The following is a 25047-nucleotide window of genomic DNA, read 5'->3' as shown; positions in this document are numbered from 1 at the left end:
CTCCAATAACCACATCCCCCCACAGCACTCTGCGCTGCCTGTGCTTTATTCCAAACCACCACACAGACCCCACGGTAGCACCACGAGCCCCCTCGGCCAGCTCTGTGCCCATGGAGGCCACCTCCACCCCCATCACTTCTCCAGGGGCAGCCCCCGCAGGTAGAACACCCAGGAGATGCCCGCTCCCAGGCCATCTGCTCGGGCACAGGAGACCACCAGCCGGCTGCTGACGGGGGTCTTGGTGCCGTCCGGGCTGCCCTCAAAGGAGACGGCCATGAAGACGGTCTTCTTGGGGCGCAGGTTCTCAGTGGCCCGCACGGTGAAGGCCGGGTTCTCCACGATGTACCTGAAGGCCGTGGGCTGGGGGAAGATGTTCTTGAAGGGGATGGTGGTGCTGCCACCGGCCTTGATGAGGAAGGGGCCCTGCGGCTTGGGTGGCAGGGCAAGGCCAAAGAGCGGGATGCTGTATTCCCCGCCTGGAGGGCCCAGGAGCTGCAATGTGGCCCGGGATTCGCCCAGCTGGCAGGGCTCGTAGATCACCTCCACGCTCACCTCCGAGCCCCCCAGGCCGGCAGGAGGCATGGTGATGGTCTTCTCTGTCTGGAAATCAGCACAGTCGGTCTGTACGGGACAGGAGGGACAAGCAGCGGGGTGTCACAAAAGCACAACTCGGAGGGTAAGAATGGGAGCAGAAGGGAAGAAAGCAAGGCTCCCCCTGCATCGTAGCATCGTTTTAGTAGGAAGAAACCCTTGAAGGTCATCTAGTCCAGCTCCCCTGCAACTAACAAGGACACCCACAGCTCCATCAGTGCTCAGAGCACTGTCCATCCTGACCTTGGCTGTCTGCAGGGACAGAGCGGCCGCTACCTCACTGCTCAGCCTGTGCCAGTTCTTCTTTATATCCAATCTAAATCTCCCCCTCTTTTAGTTTGAAACCATTCCCCCTTGCCATCTCACAACAGACCCTGCTTAAGAGCCTGCCCCCTTCCTTCTTACAGCCCTTTTAGATACTGAAGGCTGCCCTCAGGTCTCCCTGGAGCCATTCCTTCTCCATATTGCACAGCCCCAGCTCTCAGCCTGTGTCCATAGGGAGGTGTTCCATCCCTTAGGCCATTTCTGTGGCTCTCTTCTGAACACATCTCAACAGGTCTAAGTCTCTCCTGTACTGAGGACTCCATATCTGGATGCAGTGCTCCAGGTGAGGTCTCACAGTGCAGAGCAGAGAGGCACATTCCCACATCCCCTCCCTCCCTCCAAGTATTTCCCCCCATACTTTCTCTTGCCTATCACATTTGCCCTTCCCAACTCCCCTCCCTACCCTCCCTTCATGCTGGTCCACAGGGACTGCCTAAATCTTCCCAGCAGGAACAGTCCTGCACCTGAGACCTGGGACATCCAAAGTCCCAGCTCTGGCAGCAACATGCAAGTCCAGGTACTATGGGATCTGCAAGAGCAGTTACAGCAAGGGCAGCGGAGAGGGTCTGTGAGTGGGGACACAGATGGGAACAGGTCCAGCTTTGGTGGGAAGACCTACCAGGCTCCCATGGCCACCCCAGCTATGCCAGGCAAAGCTGTAGGATCAGGACCCATCCACAAAGAGGGCTGGCACCATCCAGAGGTGCTGCCTCCATCCAGAGGTGCTGCCTCCCAGCCTTTCTGTATAGCTGGGCTCCCTTCCTCCTGCAAGAGTACAGCACACTCACCTGGAGGATGTACTCTGTCTTCTGGCGGTTGTAATTCATGATTTTGGTGGTGATGGTCTGGTTAGAGCCCAGCATAGTGCAGAAGTACAGTGGCTTCTCTGGCTTGCTAATTGTGGCTTTCAGGATCAGCTCATAGTAGCACGAGCCCAAATTACTGCTGTGGAGGATCAGGCGCCCAGTGCTCTCACCTACCTTCAAAGGCTGGTACTCAAAGACAAGATTGGCCTGGGAAGGATGGAGGCAAAAGCCACAAGGTCAGGAAGAGGATGGTGGAAATCAGCCCCATGTGTGCTCACACAGTGCTAGGCAGGAGCCTGCCTGCTCTAGACACAACCCAAAGGAGCCTGAATACCAGCCCTTCACCCATCATCCCTGCTTTAGCAAGCTCTAGCAGCTCTGCCCTCACTCTGCTCAAACGTTATCAAATTTGAGTTAGAAAGGACTGGCTGGCATGTACCTCCCCTCCCTGCACACCCCTGCTTTCTTGGGAAACAAGGATTAAACCCCCACAAAATGCTTCTGTTGCAGTGCTACTAGAGTAATAACTTTGTCTTTACAATGCACACTGCTAGTAAGAACACAGGAGACCCAACTGACACAGGGACCTGGCCCAAAGAAGAGCAATCATGGAATAAAGATGCAGGACAGTCACACGTGCATGATGGCCAGTGGGACGCTGGGTTTGCACATCACAGGAGGCAACAGACATCAGAACAGGGCAACACCCACTGGAGATATTCTCATTCACTCCCTCCCCTTGTTGTTATTAGCAGGTGGGAGCTGTTACCCTTGGAGAGCAGCCCCATACTGGCCAACATAGGGCATCACCTTCAAATTACACCTGCTCCCAGAGAGGCTGAGGAGAGAACTGGGAGAGCACCTGGGTGAGCTCTGCACCTACCTCTGACTGAGCAGGAACAGCAAAATGGGGGGGAACGGTGATGTCAGGCACTCTGCAATCGATGTCAAACACCACAGGGGCAGCAAGAGGGTTGTCCACCTTGATGGTGGAAGACACGCTCTGCCGGACAGCGGCGCTCACTTCAACAGTGCCAATGGGTCCTGAAGCAATGGCCTTGAAAGTGACCATGTAAAACAAGTATTCCTCGGTCACCTCATTGACAAAGGTCACCTGAATCACAGAAAAAAAAGAAAGATATTCCCGTTTGTATTCTCCAAAATGATTCCACATCACCTATGTCCTAATCAGCTTGTGTTCTGCAGCCCTCAAGGGCTGCCAAGACTGACAGCACAAGGTGTGCATGTGTAGGTGCCTGCTGTCTGCTTAGGACCTACAGACTAGGCATGTGGAGGTATGAAAAGAGGCATGTGGCTTTTCAGACAGCAAACAGCTCCCGGAAGGACCCTGCAGCCCAGTGTCTACTCTTACCATCGCACTAAAGACTTCTTCCTTGTAGGAGAGGAATGTGAGCTTGTAGTCCTTCTTCCCAGAGCCAGGCACATCAATGTATTCCAGTCCATGCAGCACAGAACTACTCTCCAGGTCCTCTGGTTTGAGTATATCTGTTACCACAAGGAACCTGTGGGTGAGGAAAAGGCAGTGAGGGCTGGAAGGAAGGAACCCCATCCCCTGGAGGTACACCACAGCCCCTGGTCCTCCTCACTGCCTTGGGCAGAGGAAGCCAGTACCCATTTAGCCTAAAGAAAAGTGCTTCAGGGTGGGTCTGAACATGGGCAGTGTGACCACAGGCATCCATGGCCAGAAAGAGGCCAAGAACAGTGCAGACCTTGCTGGAAGGAATCCCATTCAGCAGGAAGCCCTTCCTTGCGCTGCTGCAGGATTTGCTAATAGGAAAAGACTTCCTGGGCCCAACTCACCTCTGTGGTTTGTTCAGCCAGTTGGAGACAGGGAGGAGCTCAGTATAGGGAGTTCTGCATGGCACCTCCCGCACGATGGTCCCTGAGCACTTTGGGTTCTCAGCAGTCCCTTGCAGGAGGTAGTACAAGCCTGTGCCATCTGGCAATGGGAAGAAGATGGAGCCCTAGAGACAAGGAATGGGGCTGGTGAGCTCTCCTGCTTTCAGCCCAGAGCAGTAACTGGCTCTTTTGTGCACAGTACTCATCTCAGGTGCCAACACCAAACGCCCTCTGTGGCATCTCTGCCTCCAGAAGAACTGAAAACTGCAGGACTCTTAATGTAAGGCTTTAAATATGAATATCATACATCAAGGAGGTACCAATCACACACAATCCCAATAGGGTACAGATGTGCTCAGTGCCCCAGAAACTGACCCAGGAGATCTCTGGCCTCTGTTCTTGCTCTGGGCTTCAGTTCTGGCTTGCTGCAAGGTCATAAGGAGCAGGGCAATGAGCAGGTGTCCAACATAGGATTTAGGATAATTCACGTTTAAAGGAGATCATCTGGTCTAACATCCTGCCCCAAACAGGGTGAGCTATGAAGGCTGTGCCAGAAGGGTCAGTATACTGGATCAGCTCACATACCTGATGATTCTGTTCCTCAGAGCTCATGGTTAGGGGCTCATAGGTAATTGTGTACGGCTTGTCTTGTTGATTCCCCTCTAGATGGACGCACTCAGGCCCTTTCCAGTGATCACCCTCGATGACAGGCTTCACAGTCCAGGGCTCATTGCTTGGGTTGGACAGGAGGATGGTCTGGCTGTCCTTCTCACGCACATTGCATGAAAAAGTCAATGTCTGCAATGGAGGAGCACACATCATGCTTGGTTGGATAGAGGTTTCTTTCCACAGGGCTGGCACCTGCTCACCCACTTGCAGAGAGATCAAAGGAAGAGGCAGAAGTCTGAGAAATAAGAAGGACCCCAAGCCCAGCACTGCTGCTGTTACCTCTCTGACGATGGGGGTGTCCATGCAGCACCCTGCCAGCGTAAGGCGGAGCGGCTCACTGCCCTGGATGAAGCACTGCAGCCCCTCATACCGGAGAGCAAGGCTCAGCTTCGACGGGTGGAAGCTCACCATGAAGGGGACATCCATCCCTGGGGAGATGTAACCCTTTGTGGGGCTGATGGAGAAATCGGGCTTGAAGCTCTTGACATCCCACTTAAACCTTGGAAAGGAGAGCACAAGGACAGAAAGGATTAGCAGCAGCGAGGCTGTGAATTCAACATGCTGTTTCCACACCTACTGTACTCTTCTCCACAGAATCTCACATGTGGTGAGGTTTAGGGTTAGGGTTAAGCTGGGCAGGACTCAGCTTGCACCCTGGTGCCTTTGGGTGTATCCCTGATAACTGCCAGAGCCCCACTGCACGGCTCCAGTGGGATGGAAAAGCAGAAAGGGACCAGGGCACCATCCAAGCCCCAGCCCAGCTCTCAGCACACCGATAAGGCATGGTTTTACATTACTTCACTCCGATGTCACCCGTGTTCTGCATGGTGATGCGCTGGGATGTGCAGCTCTGCTGCATCACTGCTCCAAAGCTGAGGTGCTCCTGGTCCAAGCTGACACAGATCCCCTGGCAGGAGCCCTGCACCATGAACAGGGAGCGCAGCAGCCCGCTGCTCTCCAGCATCACTTCTTCAGTGAACGGCTGAATGCGGCGCTTTGGGGAGAAGATCACCTCCACTTTACTGGTACCTCCTTTGGGCTTCAAACTTAGTTCACTGCTGGGGTGGAAGCAGAGAACCTGTGCAAAGAAATGAGAGGACAAAATACATTTGTAACTAATGCTAGCTCCCATCCCAAGCAGCTCATGGGTAACTGCAGGTATTCCTGTAGGCCGCCCTAAGAGTTCTCTAGAGAAAGAAGTGGCCTTACCCCATCTTCTTGCAGTTCTGGAGTGGTGGGCATGAAACAGAGCTTAAAAGTGAGAGGGGCAACACTATTGTTTGCTATGGTAACGACCTTCTTCACCGTCTGTCCCACAGAGAGGGCTCCCAGCTTCACCACCTTCCTTGGGGGTTCCACAATGTCCACCTGAGACAGGAGGGATCAGCGTGAAACAAAAGGAAAGGAGGAAAAACAAATCATGGCAGGCTGGGGAAGAGAGATGAGGAAATCCATGCTGGCTGGATGGAGTTTTAGGGTTTGGATTTCCTCTCACCTTCATTTCCGCACCCTTTCCTTGGACCTCAACAGTCCGTTGATAAAGACCATTGATTTCAAAAGGGATGAGCTCATGGTAAGATGCAACTTCTCTGGGATAGAAAGTGATGGGCACCTCCACCGTCCCTCCTGGGCGAAGGATGTAGCCCGGGAAATCCACCTCCAGGTTCATGGTGTTGGTGAACAAGCAGCTCAGACTGGCAAAAAGCACAGCAAAGAGAAGCAGAGGTGTTGCATGTGGTGCTTGGGAGACAACATCAGGCCTGCTGTGTTATTAGGGCACAATGGCTACGTCCTGGGGTGTGCTTATCTTAGCAGCAGGTCATAGTGCACTTAATAGAGGGAAATGGTCTGAAGTGGTTTCTTGTGTGACTGGCACCTCAAAGAGAATTGCATACAGGCAAAGACTCTGATCAGCCAGGGGAAATGCTGTGTGAAACCCCATGGCCAGAACAACTGGGGCACAAAGGAGGTTGCTGGATCTGGCACAGTATAGGTGAGGAGAGAAGGAGCATGTGAAGTCTAACCTGACATCCTTGTCTGCTTTGTTTGTGATGGCAAGGGTCTGCCGGGCAGGTGGCATCCCGGCCTGGTAGATGAAGCAGGATCCGAAGTTGAGTCTGGTGGTTGAGAAGTGGACAGTGGGCACTACCACGGTGGCCAGGAACACGCAGATAAACATAGGGCCCTTGCTGATCTGGTGGGGAGAAAAGACATCATAAGCCAGTTCAAGATATGGGAACTGCAGCCACAAACACCAGAGATGGGTGAGGAAGAGCATGGGGACAGCTGGCTGCAGTGACAACAAGGAAAACCCGATGCCAAAGGACAACAGAAAGAGGAGGGGATGATGGTTTCTGGAGGGCCATGGGTGAACACAAAGGGTTCAGAAGCTGTCAGGCTCTCCAGTTTGGCAGTAGAAACCTCTCTGTCCCACTCAGGATCTTCAAAGCTGGAGCTCACTCCCAGCTCTGGGCTCCTGCTGCCCAGCTAGCATGTAGGAAAGGCAAAGCTCCCCTATTACACACAGCTGCCTCACCTTCAGTGTCAGCTCTACATCCTTTAGTGAGCATATTTTCCGTGGGTGAAAAACCAGCTGGGTGTCCACCTTGCCCTCTGCCTGCACGCTGCCCGTCATGGGGCTGAGGGACAGGAGCTGCACCCGGGACGTGGGGCCGCTCAGCTCCCATGAGAAGGCAAAGCTGAACTTGCCGTTGTTGAGGATGCTGAAGGTGTGCCGGGTCCTCTCATTCAGCTGCACCTGTGGGGAGAAAGTGGCAAGGATGAGGGGTTGTGGTGCCTGCAAAATGCCTACAGCCACAGCAAGGGCTCCTTCCTCACATGCTCCTGGATCCTTCCCATTTGATAGATGACCACCATGAAAGATCAATCTCCCTCTCTCTAGAGAACAGCTTGAGTGCTAATGGCCTCAGGTTGTGCCAGAAAAAGGTTTGGGTTGGACATTAGGAACCATTTCTGCTCCTAAAGAGCAGTGATGCAGTGGCACAACCACCCAGGGAGGTGGGGGAGTCACCATCCCTGGAGGAGTCCAAGACCCACGGGGATGTGGCACTGAGGGACATGGGCAGGGGGCACGGTGGGGGTGGGCTGATGGTTGGACTCAATGATCTTAGTGGTCTTTTCCAACCTCAGTGACTCCATGAAGCATCTTCTATCTTGTTCAAACATATCTGCAAAGCTCCTGGTTGAGGTATTTCATCTTGTGTGGAGCAAGAGGAGCTGCTCACCTCCTTGAAGTCAATGATGTTGACCTCCTGTGCACTGAGCTCAGTTACACCACCATCGCTGTCCTCACACCTGACGGACACGCTCATGGTGTAGCCAGTGGCCTTGATATTCAGGGAGAGGGGCTCTGTCTTCCTCTTGACATCGCACTTGAGGTTGAAGACCACCTCTCCTTCCAGTGTTGGCGTGAAGGCAACTGTAATGGGAAATCTGGGGAGAGAAAACCCATTTTTGGCTCTGTTCACTCACTTTCTTGGCCCTGCACTGCATGGTCCATGGGGGAGCAGTGTGCACTGGCTGCAGCAAGGCCTGGAAGAAGCCAGCAGCTGTGCAGAGTGCTCTGTGGCAAAGCTCAGCATCTTTAAAACCACAGCAAAACTGCCTGGAGTTAATGCATTCTCCTGACACCTGGGCAGGCTGTGAGTAGGCAAAAGGACACCCCTGGTGGATCAGCTGGTGGCCTGTGGTACTGCCTGGTTAAAGCCTCAAAACACAATTTTGTCATCAAAACTGGAATATCCAAGTCTGAAATTCTCTGGGAAGGGGGCCCATAAGACCAAGGTAACCCAAACAGCCACTGTGGGCAGGAAAACCTGCAGGTTCCTGGCGTTCTCATGGGGAAGAAATGAACAAAGGTTGGATACGTGCCACTGCTGAGTGTCACCTGGTGACTGCAGAGGGGAGAATACCTCCAAAGCAAAGTGACTGTGCAACATTTAGCTGGTGGGAGAGGGAATCCAGCCTGGTAGCTCACCACACTGCCTCATTACCTCGAAAGGGGAGAGATGGAGCCTTCCATGGGCTCTACTTTCACTGAGGTGCTGCATCCCTCTGAGAAGAGCGAGCTTCCTCTGAAAGCAAAGGCGAAAGCCTCTTTCTCACTGTTGATCATATAGATGGTCTGGTGTACTTTGTGCCCTGGAAAAGGAACAGATTAGTCCCTGAAATCCCCTAATTCCTCTGGCAGCAGGGCCACCATGGCGCAGTGTGCTCCTGCCCACATGCTGAGCCCAGCAGGATGAGAGTATCAGGATGAGAGCATGGCAATCAGCTTCTGACTCCCTGGTCTTCCTGGTATCACTCCCAAACCCTCTCCTGGAAGCCTCAGCCACACACTGTGCCCCCAACACCAATGTCATTCTCCCTTCCCCTCTCTCTTCCTCCTGCAGTCAGGTCCAGAAGCTGGCTGACCTGCTCACAAGTGCCAGCTCCCATTTCCAGCTTCCTTTTGGGAGCTTGGCTTGAACAACAGGCATAACCATGTGCTCACCAACTAACTGCAATTGGAGGTTCAAGTGGGACCTGTCCAGAGTCACTAGCGGTTCAGTGCTGTGTCCCACCAGCAGGAACAGGACTGAAATGCTCTTCTCAGGTATTGTAAAGACCCAGAAGGACTCGGTGACATCCAGATGTCGGGGAATGAATTCAAACTTGATCTGGGGAGAAAGAGGCAAATGAAGGAATGTTGCTGCCCTTGGCAGGGGAGGTGTCACGGTTTTGTCATGGTGCAGGCTGTACTATAGAGCAATCCCAGAAAGCTCCCAGCTCAGAGGCAGGACACTGTGACACTCACAGCCTGAAGCTGGCAGTGTAAGAACAGGTTTTCTGCCAACATTAGGCAATGGTTTCCTTGTGACTTTGCCTAATGCAAGCTCACAGAGAGATCACCCCCCCAGAGTGTAGACGCAGCTGGTATCAAACTGGCATACATATGTAATGGACCACCAACCTTCTTCCTTTTCTGTACCCACCTCTGCTTTCTTCCCAGGCTGGATCTGCCCTCTTTCTGTGAGGCAGAAGAAAGCTTTCTGTCCTGGTGGGGCTTCAGGGTCCTGGCATGTCCAGTGAAAGGAGTATGCGGAACTGGTTGGGTTCATCACCTTGAAGGTCCTGGGCACACCAAGTGAGAAAGACTGCTAAGGTGGCAGCAGAACGTTAGTAATCCCATCCTGCAGCAGACATCAAGCACTGCCAGTCTGGACATCATCCAGATGTTGGGTGCAGGTGGACAATGCTGGGAGTGTGAACATTTCACCTGCTTTCTGCAAGCAATGTTGGTCTCCTAGGTGGAAATAACGCCAGCTACCAAGAAAGAAATTACAGCAAGGATACAGCCAAACTCTTAAAAGTGGTGAAATCAGGACCAATAAGATTCCTTTGGAAGATGATACTGTCTGTTGGGGTCACAGCCTTCAATGGTCCTGTCTGGCTGGTTTGTCAAAGGAGCAAGAATGTCCCAAAGAACAGGGACCAGTGTTGTACTGCCTCATAGCACACACTAGATGCCACGTCAGCTGAGGAGCTGAGCACACACTACCAGCTGTGCTCATTGAAGTAAAGGGCAAAGAGAAGGAAAAACTGGCCACTTGTTCTTCACCAGCCTGTTTCAGCCCCAGAGCAGACTGGCAGCCACGTGTCAGCAGAACACAGACATGGTACAGATGTGCCACAAGGCTGGAGGAAGGCTTCCTTAGCTTAAGGAAGCTTAAGGAAGGTGATGAGAGCATTAACAGAAGCCATGCCCACACCTACCTGCTGTTCCTGCCGCCCACCCCAGCTGCTGCAAACTCAATTACTCTGGTGTTCAGATCAAGAACTGCCCCTCTGGGCTCCGGCAGCTCCGGTTTGCGCCTGTTTGCAGTGATGTAGTCAGAATCCTCCAGTTCAAAGTGGCAATGTGGCATCTGGCTTTTCCCCTTCACAACCACTACTGGGGCCTTCTCATTTGGCTTCAGGTTAGGAATGCTAGAAAGAAAGGGAATGATATCAGAAGATTGTTTCCAGACAGCCGGCTGCTTGTGTTGCATTCTTTCTCAGTGCAAGAAATTCCAACAGAAATGCAGAGCTGAGATGATAGAAATGGGAACAGCTGTGTGTCTAGAGAAGAACACAAGTTTCTGCTTAGGAAAGCCGTGCTTGTCTGATAAAGAAGGCTATTTAGCTACAGCTGGCCCCTAGGCAGCCTTTCTGGATCTCCTGTTCCAAATGCTACAACACAAGAGGAGCTCCATATTTTATAACACGTATCTTCCCACTGTCTCCATATCTTCTTCCATCAAGGCCAGATAATCACCTTTGCTCATTCCTGCAAAGTGCTGGTTATTCCTTCTGCCCCCCTGGAACTGGCTGTTCCCAGGTCTGCATTCCCACCCCTCACCGGAGGCAAAGCAGCACGAGTTAAAGAGTTACCAGCCCTGGATGTTCCCTACCTGCAGACCATGCAGCTCTTAAAATTCCCCACGCACACCGGAGAGAACTTCATCTGGAAGAGCTGCTCCTGGCCAGCAGGGATGGTGCCGCTGGTGGGCTCGACAGAGAATAGTGAGGTGGCATGGCCAAGGCTCGTGGGTGAGCTCAGGGAGGATGAGGTGTGCTCCAGAGCATGGCCCAGCCAGCTGAATGGGAGCTTCACAGAGGCAACAGACAAGGAGGAGAGGCAACGTCCTGTGGGAAGGAAGAGCTTAGCAGGACATTTGCTTTTGGGAAGGAAATCCCATCAAACTCTCTTCATCTCCAGAACTGAGTTGCTAAAGGCAAACTCCTCCCGTGGAATGGCTTCTGGCCAGTGTTCACCCCTATACATGTCCAGGAACTACTGAGTGATCAGGTCAAACCTGTGCCAACTTACGGTAGAGACCAGCTGGGAACATTTCTGAGCACTGTGTTATGTTGGACAGCCTCATCCCTTAGGGACAGCATCGATGGTTAGGCTAGATGATCCCAGTGGTCTCTTCCAACCGCAATGATAGTATGATTCTCTGACTTCTATAACCAGTGCCCAAGACAACTGATGGCACAGCCCAATGAATCAGCTTCAGCACAAGTGTGCTGGGAAGGAACCAACATCTGGACACACAGGGAGGGAGGGGAGCACATTCAGTGGATGCCAGGCACACCAAGCTGCCAGCAGAGCCCATGCCATACCTTCCAGCCCAGCTGGGAGCAGCTCCCCAGCTGGGCTCGCTGCTCTTTCATCCACCACATCTGCCATCCAGGTGTACTCCAGGGCCACGTTCCCTGTATTGGACATGCAGAAACTGAAAAGCAAGGAGGGAAAAAAATGTAACAACCAACGAAGGCAGTCAGGGATGAAATGTTCACAAGACTGGAAGTTCAAGAGGAAAGTGCAGATATGGTGCCTGAGAGATTTAATCCGAGGGGGTTATTCCAGCCTTGCATCTCAAATGGGCAGCTGCCTTTGGAGCAGCCCCTGCTCCACCTCCACCACTCACGGGAATGTCCTCGTCTGGAACAGCAAGGTCTCCTTGAACTGAATTGTGTCCACATCCAGCTTGAAGTCAGCATAATCAACGACAGCGCTCAGGCGAAGCTCCACTTCACGGCTGCTCTTCTCCAGGACAGTGTGAGCTGGTTCTGGGTCCGTCTCAATCACCTCCAAAGAGAACAGGGAAGAATCACTGAGCAGAGCCCAGACTGAGAAGAGAGCATCCAAGACTCCAAAATCAGCTACGTATGGGAGCTAGGAAGGACCACTCCCATTTAGATAGATAAATGCTAAATAACGCTGCTCGAAGCAGCCACCACCTTGGCTGTGAATATGCCCATGTGGACTATGACCAGGTATCAGCCCCCATGCTTAAATCTTGTAGAATGTCTGACATTTGTCCTGGCCCCCAATAAATCTGACAGGTCTCTATATTAGGATTGAGCTTCTCTGTTGGAGCTCTGTGGACCCCACTTCTACTTGGAAGTGCCTTCTACGTGTGGGACAACAGCCACACAGACATGTAGGGAAGGGAATGAGATTGTTAGGGAAATCTCTGGCTGCTGATGCCCTGATGGAGAAAAAGAAATAGTTTAGAGGTCTTATAATGGTTCAGGAACCAGGGAAGAACCACCACAAAAGGTAAGAGGGTACAGAATCATAGAACAGCTTGGGTTGGAAGGGACCTTAAAGATCGTCTACTTCCAACTTCTTGCCGTGGGCACATGCCATGATCAGGTTTGAAAGCTAATTGATAGCAGGAGCTCAGCTGGGGGCAGGTGTTCCCCAGACACCCCAGATGGCGCTGGAAACCATGAAGAAGAGACAACAAACTTGGTTCTGTGAGGAGCCCCTCCTAGGGCTGGAGGCTGCACGATTTAGCTACATTCCTCCATTCCCAAAGGCATGGAACTACTGACTGTGTGTCATCCTTCTCAGACTTGATTTTCCTTCAGTAAAGACAGTTACTGTACATTTAGCAAACTGGAAAGCTCTAATATTACTTGGTGCTTGACCAAGAGCTTCTGGAGGTGGTAGTTCTCTGGACTCCTGTATGACCACCATGCACTGACTGCTGATGCTCCGGAGCTGCTGAGCCAGCAGAACTGGTGGTCCGCTGCTATAAGCATCTGTTTATATGGGTTGGCTTTTGCTTCTGTGTTTCTTACCTTCTTCTTGACTGGCCACATAGCCGCCTCCCCCATGGTGGCATCCACCCATTTGACAGTGTGCAGGCGGTCGTCCCAGTCGGTGACCTGCTCTGCTGGCAGCTGGAAGGAGATCCTGGCCACCTTACATTTCACAGGCTGTGCTTGGCAGGTGACTGCAACATCCGACTTCAAGGTCACTGTGATGTCCTTAGCACAGCCAGCATGGAGGTGTCCCACCTAGGGAGGATGGGAGCCAAGACCCAAATGGAATCAGTGGCAAGAACAGGACCATCAGCAAAGGGGTTGGGATGCAAAGAGAAAACATCATCTCCTACAACAAGGAGCCCCAACTAAGCTTTGTGTTCAGCGGTGCTGGCTTGCACCTCCTGGCACTGAAAAGCAGCACCAGTAGGTGGAAAGTCTCTGGTAGCTCCCCGAAATCTACTTGGGCAGTGGGAAAGGCAGAGCTGCCAGCACTCACCTGGGGTGAGAAGTGGAAGGGGGTGCCCACCAGCCACTCGAACCGCATTGCCTCTGCCCGGCTGCGGTTGGTGACTGTGAAGGTCACCTGGTAGGGCTTCCCAACGTGACAGTCCCCAAACTGGATGTGATCCACTCTGGCAGCTGTTAAGGAGGAGAGCAAGAGATGTCAGTGTGCAGTTAGGTCCATCCACCCCATCTGATTCCTCGCCTTGCTCCAAGCCTTCCTACCTCTGGGAGATGCAATTCCCCATTCTACTGCTGTCCTTCAGAGATGCACCCTGACAAGTCCCTAACTGTGTCAGTCTGGGTACAGGTGGACATGTATTACAGCACATACACGGCAGGTATGCTCACAGACCATCAGGTCTGGTGGTGACGGCCCAGGATTGCTTATATAGAGAACATATGCTTGGACATGGCCTTCACCTCCATAGAGTATCACATGCAGACATGCCTCTTGTGGCCCTGCCAGAGAATTCCACTTGAATTCTCTTACCTTCAATGACATCCTCCTCCAGATTGCCTTCAGTGTTCTCAAAGCTGTCAGCCACAAGTCCGTGGATGTTATCTAGTGTGAAATCATCCTCGTAGCCCTCACCCACCAGCTGGACGTAGGTGTCCTCATAGGGGTTGTCCACCACAGCCAGGTGGATCTGCCCTTCCACACGCTGGGGCAGGTTGGGTTTGAAAAGCACGTCGAACTCTGCTGATTCTCCATGATGTAGGACCAAGGAAGCAGTGTGGAGCTTTCTCCCTGCACCAATGAAATTAGAGACAGTGATAGATCTGTTCAGATGAAATTCTTCCTTGGGATATAATAGGAAGAAGTGGTTGAAACCCAGCTGTCTTTAAGCACAGATGCTCCCACCTATGGCTCTGCATGCTCCTTTTATGCTCACAAGGCTATGACAACAGCACACACAGCTTTTAAGTGTCTCAACTTCTGGTTAACACTTGGCTCCCAAACCTACTGCAGTCAGTGCCTAACACTCAGCTGCTGCTTGGCAAACCTTGAGCAGGGCACACACTTATAATAACAAAATCATCACAGTTGGGTGGAAAAGACCTCTCAGATCCCCAAGCCCAAGCCCACCCCCAGTGTGCCCACTGCTCTAATATCCAACCTGTGTGGATGCCCACACTTCATGGCCAATGCATTTACCTTCTCCAGAAGAATTCTCCTTTGTATCTGCAGTCTGGTAGATGCAATGTGTGGTGGGCCTGGCTTTCAAGAAGAAAACTCCTGCTTCATCCAACAGATCTATCAGCAGCTGAGGAAAGGGAGCACAGAGCACTGCCACACCAGTGAGGGTGCAGGGCAGCCCAAGGACCAACACTGAGCTGCTGCTGGGCCCCCTCTGGGAAAGGGTAAATAATGAGCAGATTGGAATTAAACTACGGTCAAGTTCAATTCAACTGCAGTAAGATGTGATCAAATAGAATACAACATAAGTAGGACGTCATACATTTCCACATATGAGATAGGAGGAGAATGGAGAGGGGATGCACAGTGTAGCAGCAAGTCCGTGCCGTGCTTTCTCCTCCATGGGACAAGAACTTGCTCCCAGAGTAGCTGATGCATCCCCCCAGCAGCCCCTCACCTGGACAGGTATGATGCCACCATTCTGAAGGACCAGAGGGAGCTTTTCTGAATCACCAAGCAGTAGTTTCTTGAAGAGGAGCAGAGGGTTCCCCCTCTTGTTGCGAAGCACTGGGCGCAGGATCGTCACCCGAGGCAGGTTCCCCTCCCCACTGATATCAAATGTCAGGCTTTGTGTTTTAATTGCCACTGGGCTGCGGGAGGGGAAGAGGAGAAATCATTGCCTCGTATTTACTCATTTCCCACTTGCTAAGCACTGAAGTGGTGCTACCCACTGCATTCCCAGTACACTCCCATACATTCCCATACACTCCTCACCCCAACATATGGCCCCCTTGTCCCTCTCCTCCCACATCCTTAGCACGGGATCCAGGAGGAAATAACATGGCACAGAAACCACTTCATCAGCCTCTTTGTTTTCTGCACATCTCTGCATTAGGGACAAGACTAGTGGGCATGGTGGGGATGGGCTGGGGTTGGACTTGGTGATCTAAGAGGTCCTTCCCAACCTGAATCATTGTGTGGTTCTATGACAGGTCTGCATCCTCCCAGAGGATCACAGCTATCACAGACATTCCCCTACCATCTCACAGGGTGTGTTACCTTGCCTGGGTTTCAAGGCAAGCCTCAAAAGTGCACTGGTAGCTCTGCATTGTTTGCGGAGTGAAGGTCACTGTAGCAAAGGCATGAGAGTGGCTGGGCACACACATCTGAGTGGGATCCACCTCAAAGATGTCACTGATGCGGCTGTTCTGCTGGAGGGAAGCACACGGATTGGTGTTAGGACATAAAACCTTCCATGCAGTGCAGCCCAAGTCACACGTGCATCCGGGAGCAGAGGACAGGACACCTCCATCTCATGGGAAGACACCAAAGTAATGCTGGCCTTAAAGGCAGGGAGCTGACACAAAGCCCAGGAGAGCAGGAAGTGCATGGAACACCCTGCAAATAATATAGAATTGACTTTTAAAGAGAAGAAAAACAAGGAGCCTGATGAAATGGCCCCCTTGGAGCCCAGACACTTTGGCCCCAGTAGAAAAGATCCTTTGATGTGCCTCAGAGGGAGGTCCAGAAGGGTTCAGCTCTCCCTCCACAGACCCAGAGGAATGAGCCAAAACCTTGAGATGTGCTGAACACAACCCAGGGGCTGCTGCTCTCCCCTGTAACTTTGCCTGCACTGAGCTGGACTAGAGCAGTCAAGATGAATCTAGAGAGCAAGGCAGGCTCCTGCCTTAAAAGAGCAGCAACCACCTCACCCTTTTCTTACCTTAGTGGAGATGGGCTTGATGGAGAGGACCACATCGCAGGGGACTTTGCCCACATTGCGGATCTTGAAGCGGGCTGTGGCCCGGTGCCCAACCAGAACATTGGTGAAGATGAACTTGTTCTCATCTGTGATGAACACACCTTTGTCCTGCATGGTCTGCAGGATCTGGCAGAGGTTGGCGTTGCTGCAGATACGATGCTCCTCAAAGATGGAATTTATGTCGTCAACCACAAACGCTGTGAGAAGAAAAGAGGGCTGAGAAACCTTCCTGCTGAAGTTATATGGACCCAGAAGGCTGTAGGACTCAGCCTGGGAGCCCAGGCACCATCACTGTTAAAGGACATTACTTTCTACTTGCCCTTCCACGTATTCCCTCCTGCCTTCTTCCTACTGTTGGACTTGGCTATAGCAACCTGGAGGTAGTGTATACCTGGAAGGCAGGACTCAGCCAGCAGGGTATAGGGGATGCCAAGGGGATTGTCCTCGGGGTCTCTGTCACTGATATCGATTGATAGGTGCTCCTCGCAGGTCCCCACTGGCTCTGCCTGGCAATCCACCGTGATGGTCTGCTGGTCCCCAGGATGGATGGAGCCAAAGCCAGGGTACACCGTGAACATGCCGAGTGTGAAGCGTGCCTGCAGACAGAGCCCAATAGAGGCTGATGACTCGCAGCCTTGCCTTGGCAGTCCCCAGCAAGGAGAATGCCACCCCCTGGCCTCCAGTCAGTGAGGGGTGACCCATGGCCCAGAGTCAGCCCTACTACATGACCGTATCCCATCCTATGGCCACACACCTGCATTAAGGGGCTTGTGTTCTTCTGCAGGGGCTGCTTGTTTTGCTTCCCAGAGTTGGGCACTTTGTCGATGCTTTCACTCTCATGAGAGCGGTCGGATATCTCGTGACTGACACTGAGAGGAGAAAGCAGAATTATCCATTGTGCTGAACTCCTTGCCACCCTCCAAGGCCAGAACCCTTCTCCCCATGGAGGGAATCCTTCCTACACTCATGTTCCTGATGGATCCACAAAGGTTGCCTGATGGATCCACAAAGGTTGCCTGGTGACGGTCATGGACTGATCAGCTCTATCACCAACTTTGTCTTACTCATGGGGCAGCTGAGGCATTTTTGGGTCCCCTTGGGTCACCAGCCACACTCTCACGGCTAGGACAGGCACTGCAGAGCTTCACCCACCTTTTCCTTCTTGGCCCAGATGCCTCCTGCTCTGCTTTGCTGATCACATATTTGAAGTCAAGGCTGCCTCTGTTCTCCAGGATGAAGCTGCAGGTTTTCTTGGTGCCAGTCACCACAGTCCCAAAGTCAATGAGCGAGGCTGGGGTGATGCTGTATTTGCTGTACAAGGCCTTGGCAGACACCTTCATCGGGATGATGGCGATGGCCTCCCCTCCTTCGCAGAGGCTGGGCTCAATCACCTGCAGCCAGAGGAGGGTTTGGAAATACAGAGAGGAGCTCCATGTCTCCCTACTGTCATCTCACATCACCTTCAGCCTATTAGCCCTGTCTCAATGCTTCCTCCAGAGCCAGACTTTCAGCTTTGCTTGGAAAGCATCACCAACACCTCCTAAAGGATTGTTGTACATATCTAAGAGAGGATTTCCCAGCTAAACCTCTCCTTCCAGAAGACACGCATCCTGCTAACACCCAGGGTGATACCCACCTGTCTGAGGCAGCTCACCTGGCACTTCAGGATGGGTTTCTCCTGGATATCTATTTCTGCTCTGGGGTGGAAGATCAGATGGACGTGCACAGGGCGCTCAGAGGCAGCCAGCATTCCCATCTGTGGCTGGATGGCAAAGTGGGATGCCAAGTTTGGAATGTTGGTATCTGCGTTTTCCAAAGTGAAGCTGGGGACAAAGGGAAGAGACAAAGACCTCTGTGGTTACAGGTACTGCGTAGCAGCAACACAGCCAGGACCTTAAATAGAGAGGGAGAGAGTCCATCTCTGCTTGGGAATCTCCACATTTTGGCACAGACTGAAGACAAAAGTGCTGCAACCTCAATTCCACACAAGTTTTCTCATTCCCTCATTTAAAGAGTTTCATAAAGAGAAATGAACACACCCTAAAAGTAAGGACAGGTGAGGCGGCTGAAGCAGTCACTCACCTATATGCAATCTCATACTTCCCTTTGTTCTTCAGGGTTAACACTTGCTTTGCATCATCCTGTACTTTGAGGACTCCAAAATCCACGTTGCCATCCATACCTGCAGTAATCCCACGAGAGGTAAGAGATGGTCAATATCTGAGCTGCTGTGGACAACTCCAAGTGGATAAGATGCCTATCTCAGGCTCTCAAGTGGCACAAAATCCTTATCACCCTTCCCAGCCTGGAAGTTTAACTGCTCTGCTGCCCTTTCTCTTGCAGGATTTAGTAGACAAGGAGCCCAGTTTCCATCTCCTCGCTTCCAAGCACAGATCCAACTACTCCATGTGCTCTGCTGGGCCTTCAGGAGCTGCCAACTGCTTTTTTCACATTGCTGTCATTTCAGCAAACCCAAATCAATCTGCATGGGAAGTGACACACTTCAAAGCTGGGACACAAGAGGCTCAAGGCTCTCTCTGCCCTGACGGTGCTTCATGCCACACAGCTTGAAGGACATGTGCCTTATGGCCACGATCACATGCCTGGGCTAGGAAAAAGTTATCTGAAAGTGTGGTGAGGCATCAGAACAAGGTGCCTGAGGAGGTGGTGAAGTCATCATCCTGGAGGTGTTCAAGAACCATGGCACTGAGGGACGTGGTTGGTAGGCAGTATTGGTGGATGATTGGACTAGATGACCCTAAAAAGGTCTTTTCAAACCTTAATGAGTCTATGATTCCACCCCGACCCCTCCCAGGTGTTTTGGTTGCACACATCGCAATGCATCTGGATTGCTTTGTTTTGGAGCATCCACTGACCTTTGGAAATGGAGATGCTCAAAGAAACATCATAGGCTTCTGCTTGGATCTGGATATTTTCTATCTGAACAATCCCCAGGATGTTTTCTGCATCTGAGACCTGAGGCATCAAGAAATAAATAGTGCAGGGACAATTCTGCTCAAATCTATTGGTGGATGAAGATAGCTGGCTGGTTCCACCACGGCATCCCTTACTTGGTGGGCTACCAGTGATTTAAATCACAGAGGACTAAATCCCAGAAGCCACAAAGCCATCCTTCCTTGTTGCTAAGGGTCCATAAGAAGAAAGGAAGTTTACAGACACTCAGCCCTCTGCCCTCCTTGCAGGTAACCCTTCCAACACAACCTCCATCACCAAGACCCTTGGTTGCCTTGTCCTGCTCCACCCAGGACAGCAACATCCCCTCACCTCCAGTCGGATGGTCTTCTTAATGCTGAGAGCCTTCGTGGCTTTGAAATACACATAGATCTCCAGTTCTGCACGGGGTTCCACTGTGCCCTCACTTTGCGACACGGAGAAATCCTCACCGAGGTTCTCCAGCCCACTGAACCTCCAGGCTGCAGGCAGCAAGGTGGGGTTGCGCAGCACCAGCTGCTTGCTCTCCCTCCTGCAGGCACACCGAGATGCTCAGCACTGGCGTGAGCTTTGCACATTGGAGCAAGCCTATCCTTCCCATCTGGCCAGCGGCCCCTTTGAAAGATTGGTCTCCTTCACTACAGAGAACAACTTATATGTGTAAAGAATGAAAGGACGAGAGGAAACGGCCTTAAGTTGGGTCAAAGGGGGTCGAGTTGGGTATTAGGAAAAATCTCTGGAAGAGTGGTGATGCAGTGACACAGGCTGCCCAGGGAGTCCCCGTCCCTGGAGGTGTCCCAGAGCTGTGGGGATGTGGCACTGAGGGACGTGGGCAGTGGGCACAGGAGAGGTGGGCTGGGGTTGGACATGGGGATCTGAGATTGTATTCCAATCTCAGTGATTCTGTGACTGCATGACTCTGAGTGAACATTGGTGGTGATGGGTTGATGGTTGGGTGTGATGATTTTAGAGGTCCTTCCAACCGTAATGAATCTATGACCCTATAACCCAAAGAAGCTGAAGGGAACCTGGCTGATGGCTCCTGCTGCCAGCAGAGCAGCTGGGGACTGACCTGTGCAGCAGCAGCTTCCCAAAGTGCACTTGCTTGGAGCTGACCCCCAGCTCCACCCGCACCCCTTGGCAGCACAGGTGAAAGACCACCGGCTCCGGGTTGTCCTTAATGCAGCACACAAGCTTGTCTTCCACGAGGCCAGCCGAGGTGGGGTATGCCCAAATGCTCAGTTCCTAGCCCCAAAAAGAGACAGAGAAGAGGTTTGGTGAGCAGGAAGAGCAGCTCCTGGGTGCTGCTCTGCTGCACACCTGCCTCCTACCTGCTTCTCATTGGGTTTCAGCGTCATGCTGGGAGGGTTGAAAATGAACGTGTCTGCTTTGAGATCTTGCTCAAAGAAGAAGTGCACCTCTGCTTCCAAGGGGGTGATGTTGAGGATGGTTATCTTCTCACAGTTGCTGGGGAAGGGCAGCGCCTTGTACCTATCCACAAAGAGAGAAGGCTTCAGCAATGCTGGGACCGCTGTGTTTCTCACCCATTGAGGCAAGCTCTGCATGCTGGCAGCAAGAGGTTGCTCTCACCATGGTCTAACAAGCAGGGCAGGAAAAAGGAGAACCAACACACAAGTGTGTTCAGCCTTCCTTTACCTCTACATCTGTGCCTTCACCTGGTGCCCCATCAGCATGACAAGGCACAAGCATTTAAAGAAGGAACATTTTGCAATACAAAAAAAATCAAGGGTCCTTGCAAGAATAAAAGTGATCTGGCACGCAGGTCCTTCCTGCATCTCTGGTCCTTTCCCTGCAGGGTGTAAAGAAAGGCTTTTGCAAAGAGAAGGTTACAAAGGAAACCAAGACCCGAGTCCATTCATCAGGCTGTCTGAAAACGCCCTTTTGTTTTTAAAGGGTTTTTATTTCGTTTCCCAGGGTTGTAAAATATCACCGGATCTCCAGGGCTCCCATGAAGGCAAGGGCTTCATTTCTTATATTAAGAAAAAAAAGAGCAAAGTGAAAAACAGAACCATGGCAGCAGTGACAGTGACAGCTTCTAAGGCAGACATCACCCAGTAGTCAGGATCATAAATCCCACTGTTATTCCTCTGTGGGTCACACATACATGCTGGCAGGCCAAATCATAAAGTCTGCCTAATAGAACAGATTAATCAACATTTTATAAGGCCACGGGCAGAATAATTGCTTGGTCAGTCTGCCCATGCAGCTCAAAGCACTTAAAATAGCACCATTACATTCAGTATGTGGACGGAGGACATGAGTTGCCCAAAGTCACCTCGGGTCATTGGGATGTCTACCCAGGAGCAGCCATGGCGCCAGCTGCCCACCAGTACATACCAGTCTCTGGACTTCCCACAGAGCAGTGGCCCAAAGTGGAACACACCCGTGCTCATGACATACTGCTTGAAGACGATGTCATTGTCTGCTTTGCTCTTCCTTCGGTGAGGAAACACCACCCTAAGAGGGAGAAAAATGGGGAATGAGGAGCTATGAGATGCGCCAACCTGGACTGGAAGCCATAACCCTCAGCAGCAGAGGTTCCCAGCTCCAAGCATGGGTAAGACACTGGAGTGCTCAGGTAGGCTCGTGTCAAAAGTGATGTAAGGTGGTGGGAATTAGTCATCGGGGTACAATGGGCAGCCCCTGCTCCAAGTACAGAGGGAAGCAGAGCAGCAGGCAGCGATGGAGCAGCCTTACCGTGGGTCCTGGCTGATGGTGGGATACACACAAATGCCCCTGCAGTGCAGCTGGTACAGTCGCTTTGTCCCCAGCACCTCAAAATTCATTGTCTGGTCAAACTGGCCCAACACCGAGGAGGTGAATTGTACCTTCAGCTCAACCTGGCCACGGGCAGGAACGATCCACCGGTAGCTGCTCAGCCTGGCAGTTACAGAGGACACTTCAGATGCTGGGAACATGCCAATGAGGTGAGGAGGAGAAGAGCTGGGGACTCACCACCCAGCAGCCCAAGGGAAGGGAATGGCCATCCATTTGGTGAGATGGCTCCCCTTCCTCTCTCACCTGATGGGCTTCCCTGGAGAGGGGGCCACGTCCACACTGCTTTGCTCCACATCAGCAGGATGTGTTGATATTCCCATGCCTGTCCCATGGAAACTTTTCTTGCGGGCTGAGCTCCGCTTCTCTTTCTTGACCTCCTTGCTGCCCTCAGTTTTTTCCTTCCTCGCTTTCCCTTTGGGGGGGGTGAGCTGCTCCTCTGACACCTGAGCACCAGGTGAAGAAGAAGAGGCAGAGTAAGGTGAGACATGCCCTAATTCATCCCTGCCCCAGAAAGAAAGCTGCAGGTTTGTAGACAGACACACAAGAGAATAAATAAATGTCCAGTTTCTAATGGTTTCACATCTGCCCACTGCCTTGCTCCCCTTTGCTGGGCTTTGTTCTACCCATGAAACCTCTTATCTGATTACACTAAATCCTCCATCCTTCCCTCAAACAGGGTTTTTTGTTCAGCTGAATCAGGCCAGGGATGTGGCTGTGGGCTCCTGCAGAAATGGGGCCCATCACTGCTCTTCTACAGCAGCTCTTTTCCATCTCCCCCACCCCATCCCTTTGCTCTGGCACCTTCGTGGTGGGCGTGATGGGGGCATCCACAAGGCTTTTGGATTCCTTCTTCTCTTCTGCTGTTGCACTGTCTGGCATTATGAAGACGAAGTGCTCGAGGGCTTCTCCTGTTGGGGCCACTCGCTTCTCTGGGTAGCGGATCACAGAGTAAAATGCAGTAGGAGGAATGGGAGGCCCTGAGGGCCCCAGACCAAGGCTATCCAGGATCTAAGAGATCAGAGAAAGCTCCATTAGTTCTTAGTCACATTTGCCCTCACACTCTTCCAGTCATTGAGTTTGGCAATGTTTTTACATGGAGTCCTGTGCTTTTTTATGCTCAGTGGGGTGGATGGGCTCCAGAGCAGTGCCAAAATGGCACTCCCTCTTTCCACCATATGAGAAGAACCTTCCCAACCCCATAGCTGCCATGGAGCTGCAGTGGAACAACAGCACAGCATGGGACAAGGCTCTGTGCCACTGTCACTTGTCAGGACACAAAGCATCAGGCCTTGGACCTCAGCATTTGAGCCCCACAGGGCTTTACCTGCTCTGCTGGGGGCAGCTTGCCACTCTCCAGGATCTTCCCAATAGCATCTTCTGCATCCAGTACCTGGATATCCAAGCAAGGCACCCCGACAAGCTGGCCTTCTGCACCCTCCCCTGCCTGTGCTTGGGATTCCTCGAGAGCCTTCAGTTTTTCCTGCCTCTCCCTCTCCTGACGTTCCTTCTCCAGGCGCTCCTTCTCCCTGTCCCTCCTGCTCTTGCGGCTGGATACATGCGCGTTCTGCTCTTCTGCCTTCTGCCAAGCCTCCTCCTGGCTCCAAGGGGACACCAGAACGCCCTGAACCCTGTCCCAGTTTGATAAAATATGGGCGATATCTTTCTGTGATGCCTCATAGATCTTAAACCTCATGGCCATCATCTTCTCGCTGTCGCTCAATATTATCTCCTTGGCTTCCTCCTGCTCTGTGGAGGTGGGTTGGACGGGCACAGCTGGGCTGGCATTTGCTGGGGGAACCTTGCTGCTCTTTTTCTTCTCATCCTTGTCACCTACAACAGAGTCTGAGTGCTCCTTTGTAGACCCTTTTTTGTCCACCCCATCGCTGGTGTCTGAGCGATTGCCGGTGGACGCATTGGTGTTGCTGGCGGACGTGGTGGCATTCTGGGCAGGAGTGGGGAAAAGAAGTGAGTGTTTCAAAGCACCAAACTGGTTCTTGTGGGATGTTGATGATCACTGCAATAGCACAACCACCCACCTGTTTGACTCCAGACTGGCTTTTCTTCCCCAGGACACTGTCTTTTTCTTTTCCAAGCTCTTTCCTTCCCCTCTTAGACTTCTTCTTCAGCTCTTCTTCCTCCCTCAAGCGCTCTAGTTCCTGCCTCTGCTTTTCCTCAAGCTCTCGAGCCAGCTGCTCCATCCTCCTTCAGCAAGTCAGACAGAAAACATTCCTGAGAGTCGTCACAGAATGAGACGGACCATGCCTGCCCATGGCCAAACTCAGGACCTGCTGGTGATTGGTCTCATCTCCCAGGTAATAGCAGTAGGATTAGAGGTGGTGGCCTCAAATTGCACCAGGGGAGGTTCACGTTGGGTATTAGGAAGAATTCATTCTCCAAATGATTGGTGGGGCACTTGCACAGGCTGTCACCACCCCTGGAGACATTCCAGAACCATGGGGATGTGGCACTGATGGATGTGGGGGTGGGTTGGGGTTGGACTTGGGGATCTGAGAGGTCCTTTCCAACTTTAATGACTCTGTGATTCTAATTTGTGCACCTCCTCTGATAAGGCGGCCCACCTGGAAAGGAGCTCTACAGGTTCTCTTTCCCTGTGCTCTCTCCCTGACAGGGCCATAGCCATAGGGCCACTGGGCCCAGTTTTGGGCTGCCCAGTTCAAGGCAGACAAGGAACTGCTGGAGAGAGCCCAGCAGAGGGCTGCAGAGATGGTCGGGCTCTGGAGCATTGCCTGGATGAGGAAAAGCTGAGAGCTCCGGCTGGATGGGGCCGGGCTCTTTTCAGTGGTGCCTAGCAACAGGACAACCATTAGACCAGAAAGCAAAAGCTGCAGTAATTCTCCTCCTGCAAAACAGGCTCTGAGCAACTACACTTTACCTAGCTATTGCCCTAGGAAACTTGTGCTGTCTGTTCTGGAAATCAGAGCCATCTGAAGCAGCCCTAGTCATCTCCCTCTGGGGAAACAAGCTTCAGCCTTGACAGAACAAAGTGCTGAGACTTGCTCTGGTGTCACTCAACCAAA

The 25047-nt window shown here is 52.2% G+C and overlaps 1 protein-coding gene across 1 annotated transcript; it reads right to left on the bottom strand.

The window, feature by feature from the left end:
* Positions 1-29: 29 nt before the first annotated feature.
* LOC140257510 (hydrocephalus-inducing protein homolog) lies at positions 30-24207 on the bottom strand. The gene is made up of 42 exons (XM_072346847.1): positions 24046-24207; positions 23334-23951; positions 22811-23017; positions 22253-22452; positions 21929-22111; positions 21569-21688; positions 20542-20701; positions 20283-20455; positions 19544-19742; positions 19135-19234; positions 18341-18440; positions 17913-18081; positions 17411-17649; positions 17013-17127; positions 16650-16854; positions 16220-16455; positions 15556-15707; positions 14954-15146; positions 14515-14623; positions 13849-14106; positions 13351-13493; positions 12888-13106; positions 11726-11886; positions 11418-11530; positions 10703-10937; positions 10026-10238; positions 9245-9383; positions 8764-8929; positions 8264-8411; positions 7496-7703; positions 6787-7008; positions 6275-6444; positions 5746-5944; positions 5460-5618; positions 5048-5328; positions 4530-4749; positions 4167-4379; positions 3543-3706; positions 3094-3244; positions 2605-2835; positions 1704-1928; positions 30-621 (listed from the first exon to the last, which is right to left on the bottom strand). Exons 1-42 carry the CDS (start codon positions 24205-24207, stop codon positions 133-135), a joined length of 8367 nt encoding a protein of 2788 aa, XP_072202948.1. The 3' UTR covers positions 30-132.
* Between the last annotated feature and the right edge of the window lie 840 nt (positions 24208-25047).

The sequence above is a fragment of the Excalfactoria chinensis genome, chromosome 11 (genome assembly GCF_039878825.1).
Source record: "Excalfactoria chinensis isolate bCotChi1 chromosome 11, bCotChi1.hap2, whole genome shotgun sequence".
In the NCBI taxonomy this organism is placed as follows: domain Eukaryota; kingdom Metazoa; phylum Chordata; class Aves; order Galliformes; family Phasianidae; genus Excalfactoria; species Excalfactoria chinensis.
The sequence above is the reverse complement of the archived record's forward strand: the minus strand, read 5'-3'. Positions and strand labels throughout refer to the sequence as shown.

Coding starts and splice junctions, on each gene's coding strand:
- LOC140257510 (XM_072346847.1), bottom strand. CDS start 24,207: ATGGAGCAGCTGGCTCGAGAGCTTGAGGAAAAGCAGAGGCAGGAACTA. Junction 11,531..11,725: donor TTCCAGACGAGGACATTCCC/GTGAGTGGTGGA, acceptor CTTGCTTTTCAG/TTTCTGCATGTCCAATACAG. Junction 4,380..4,529: donor ACACCCCCATCGTCAGAGAG/GTAACAGCAGCA, acceptor CCTCCATTGCAG/ACATTGACTTTTTCATGCAA.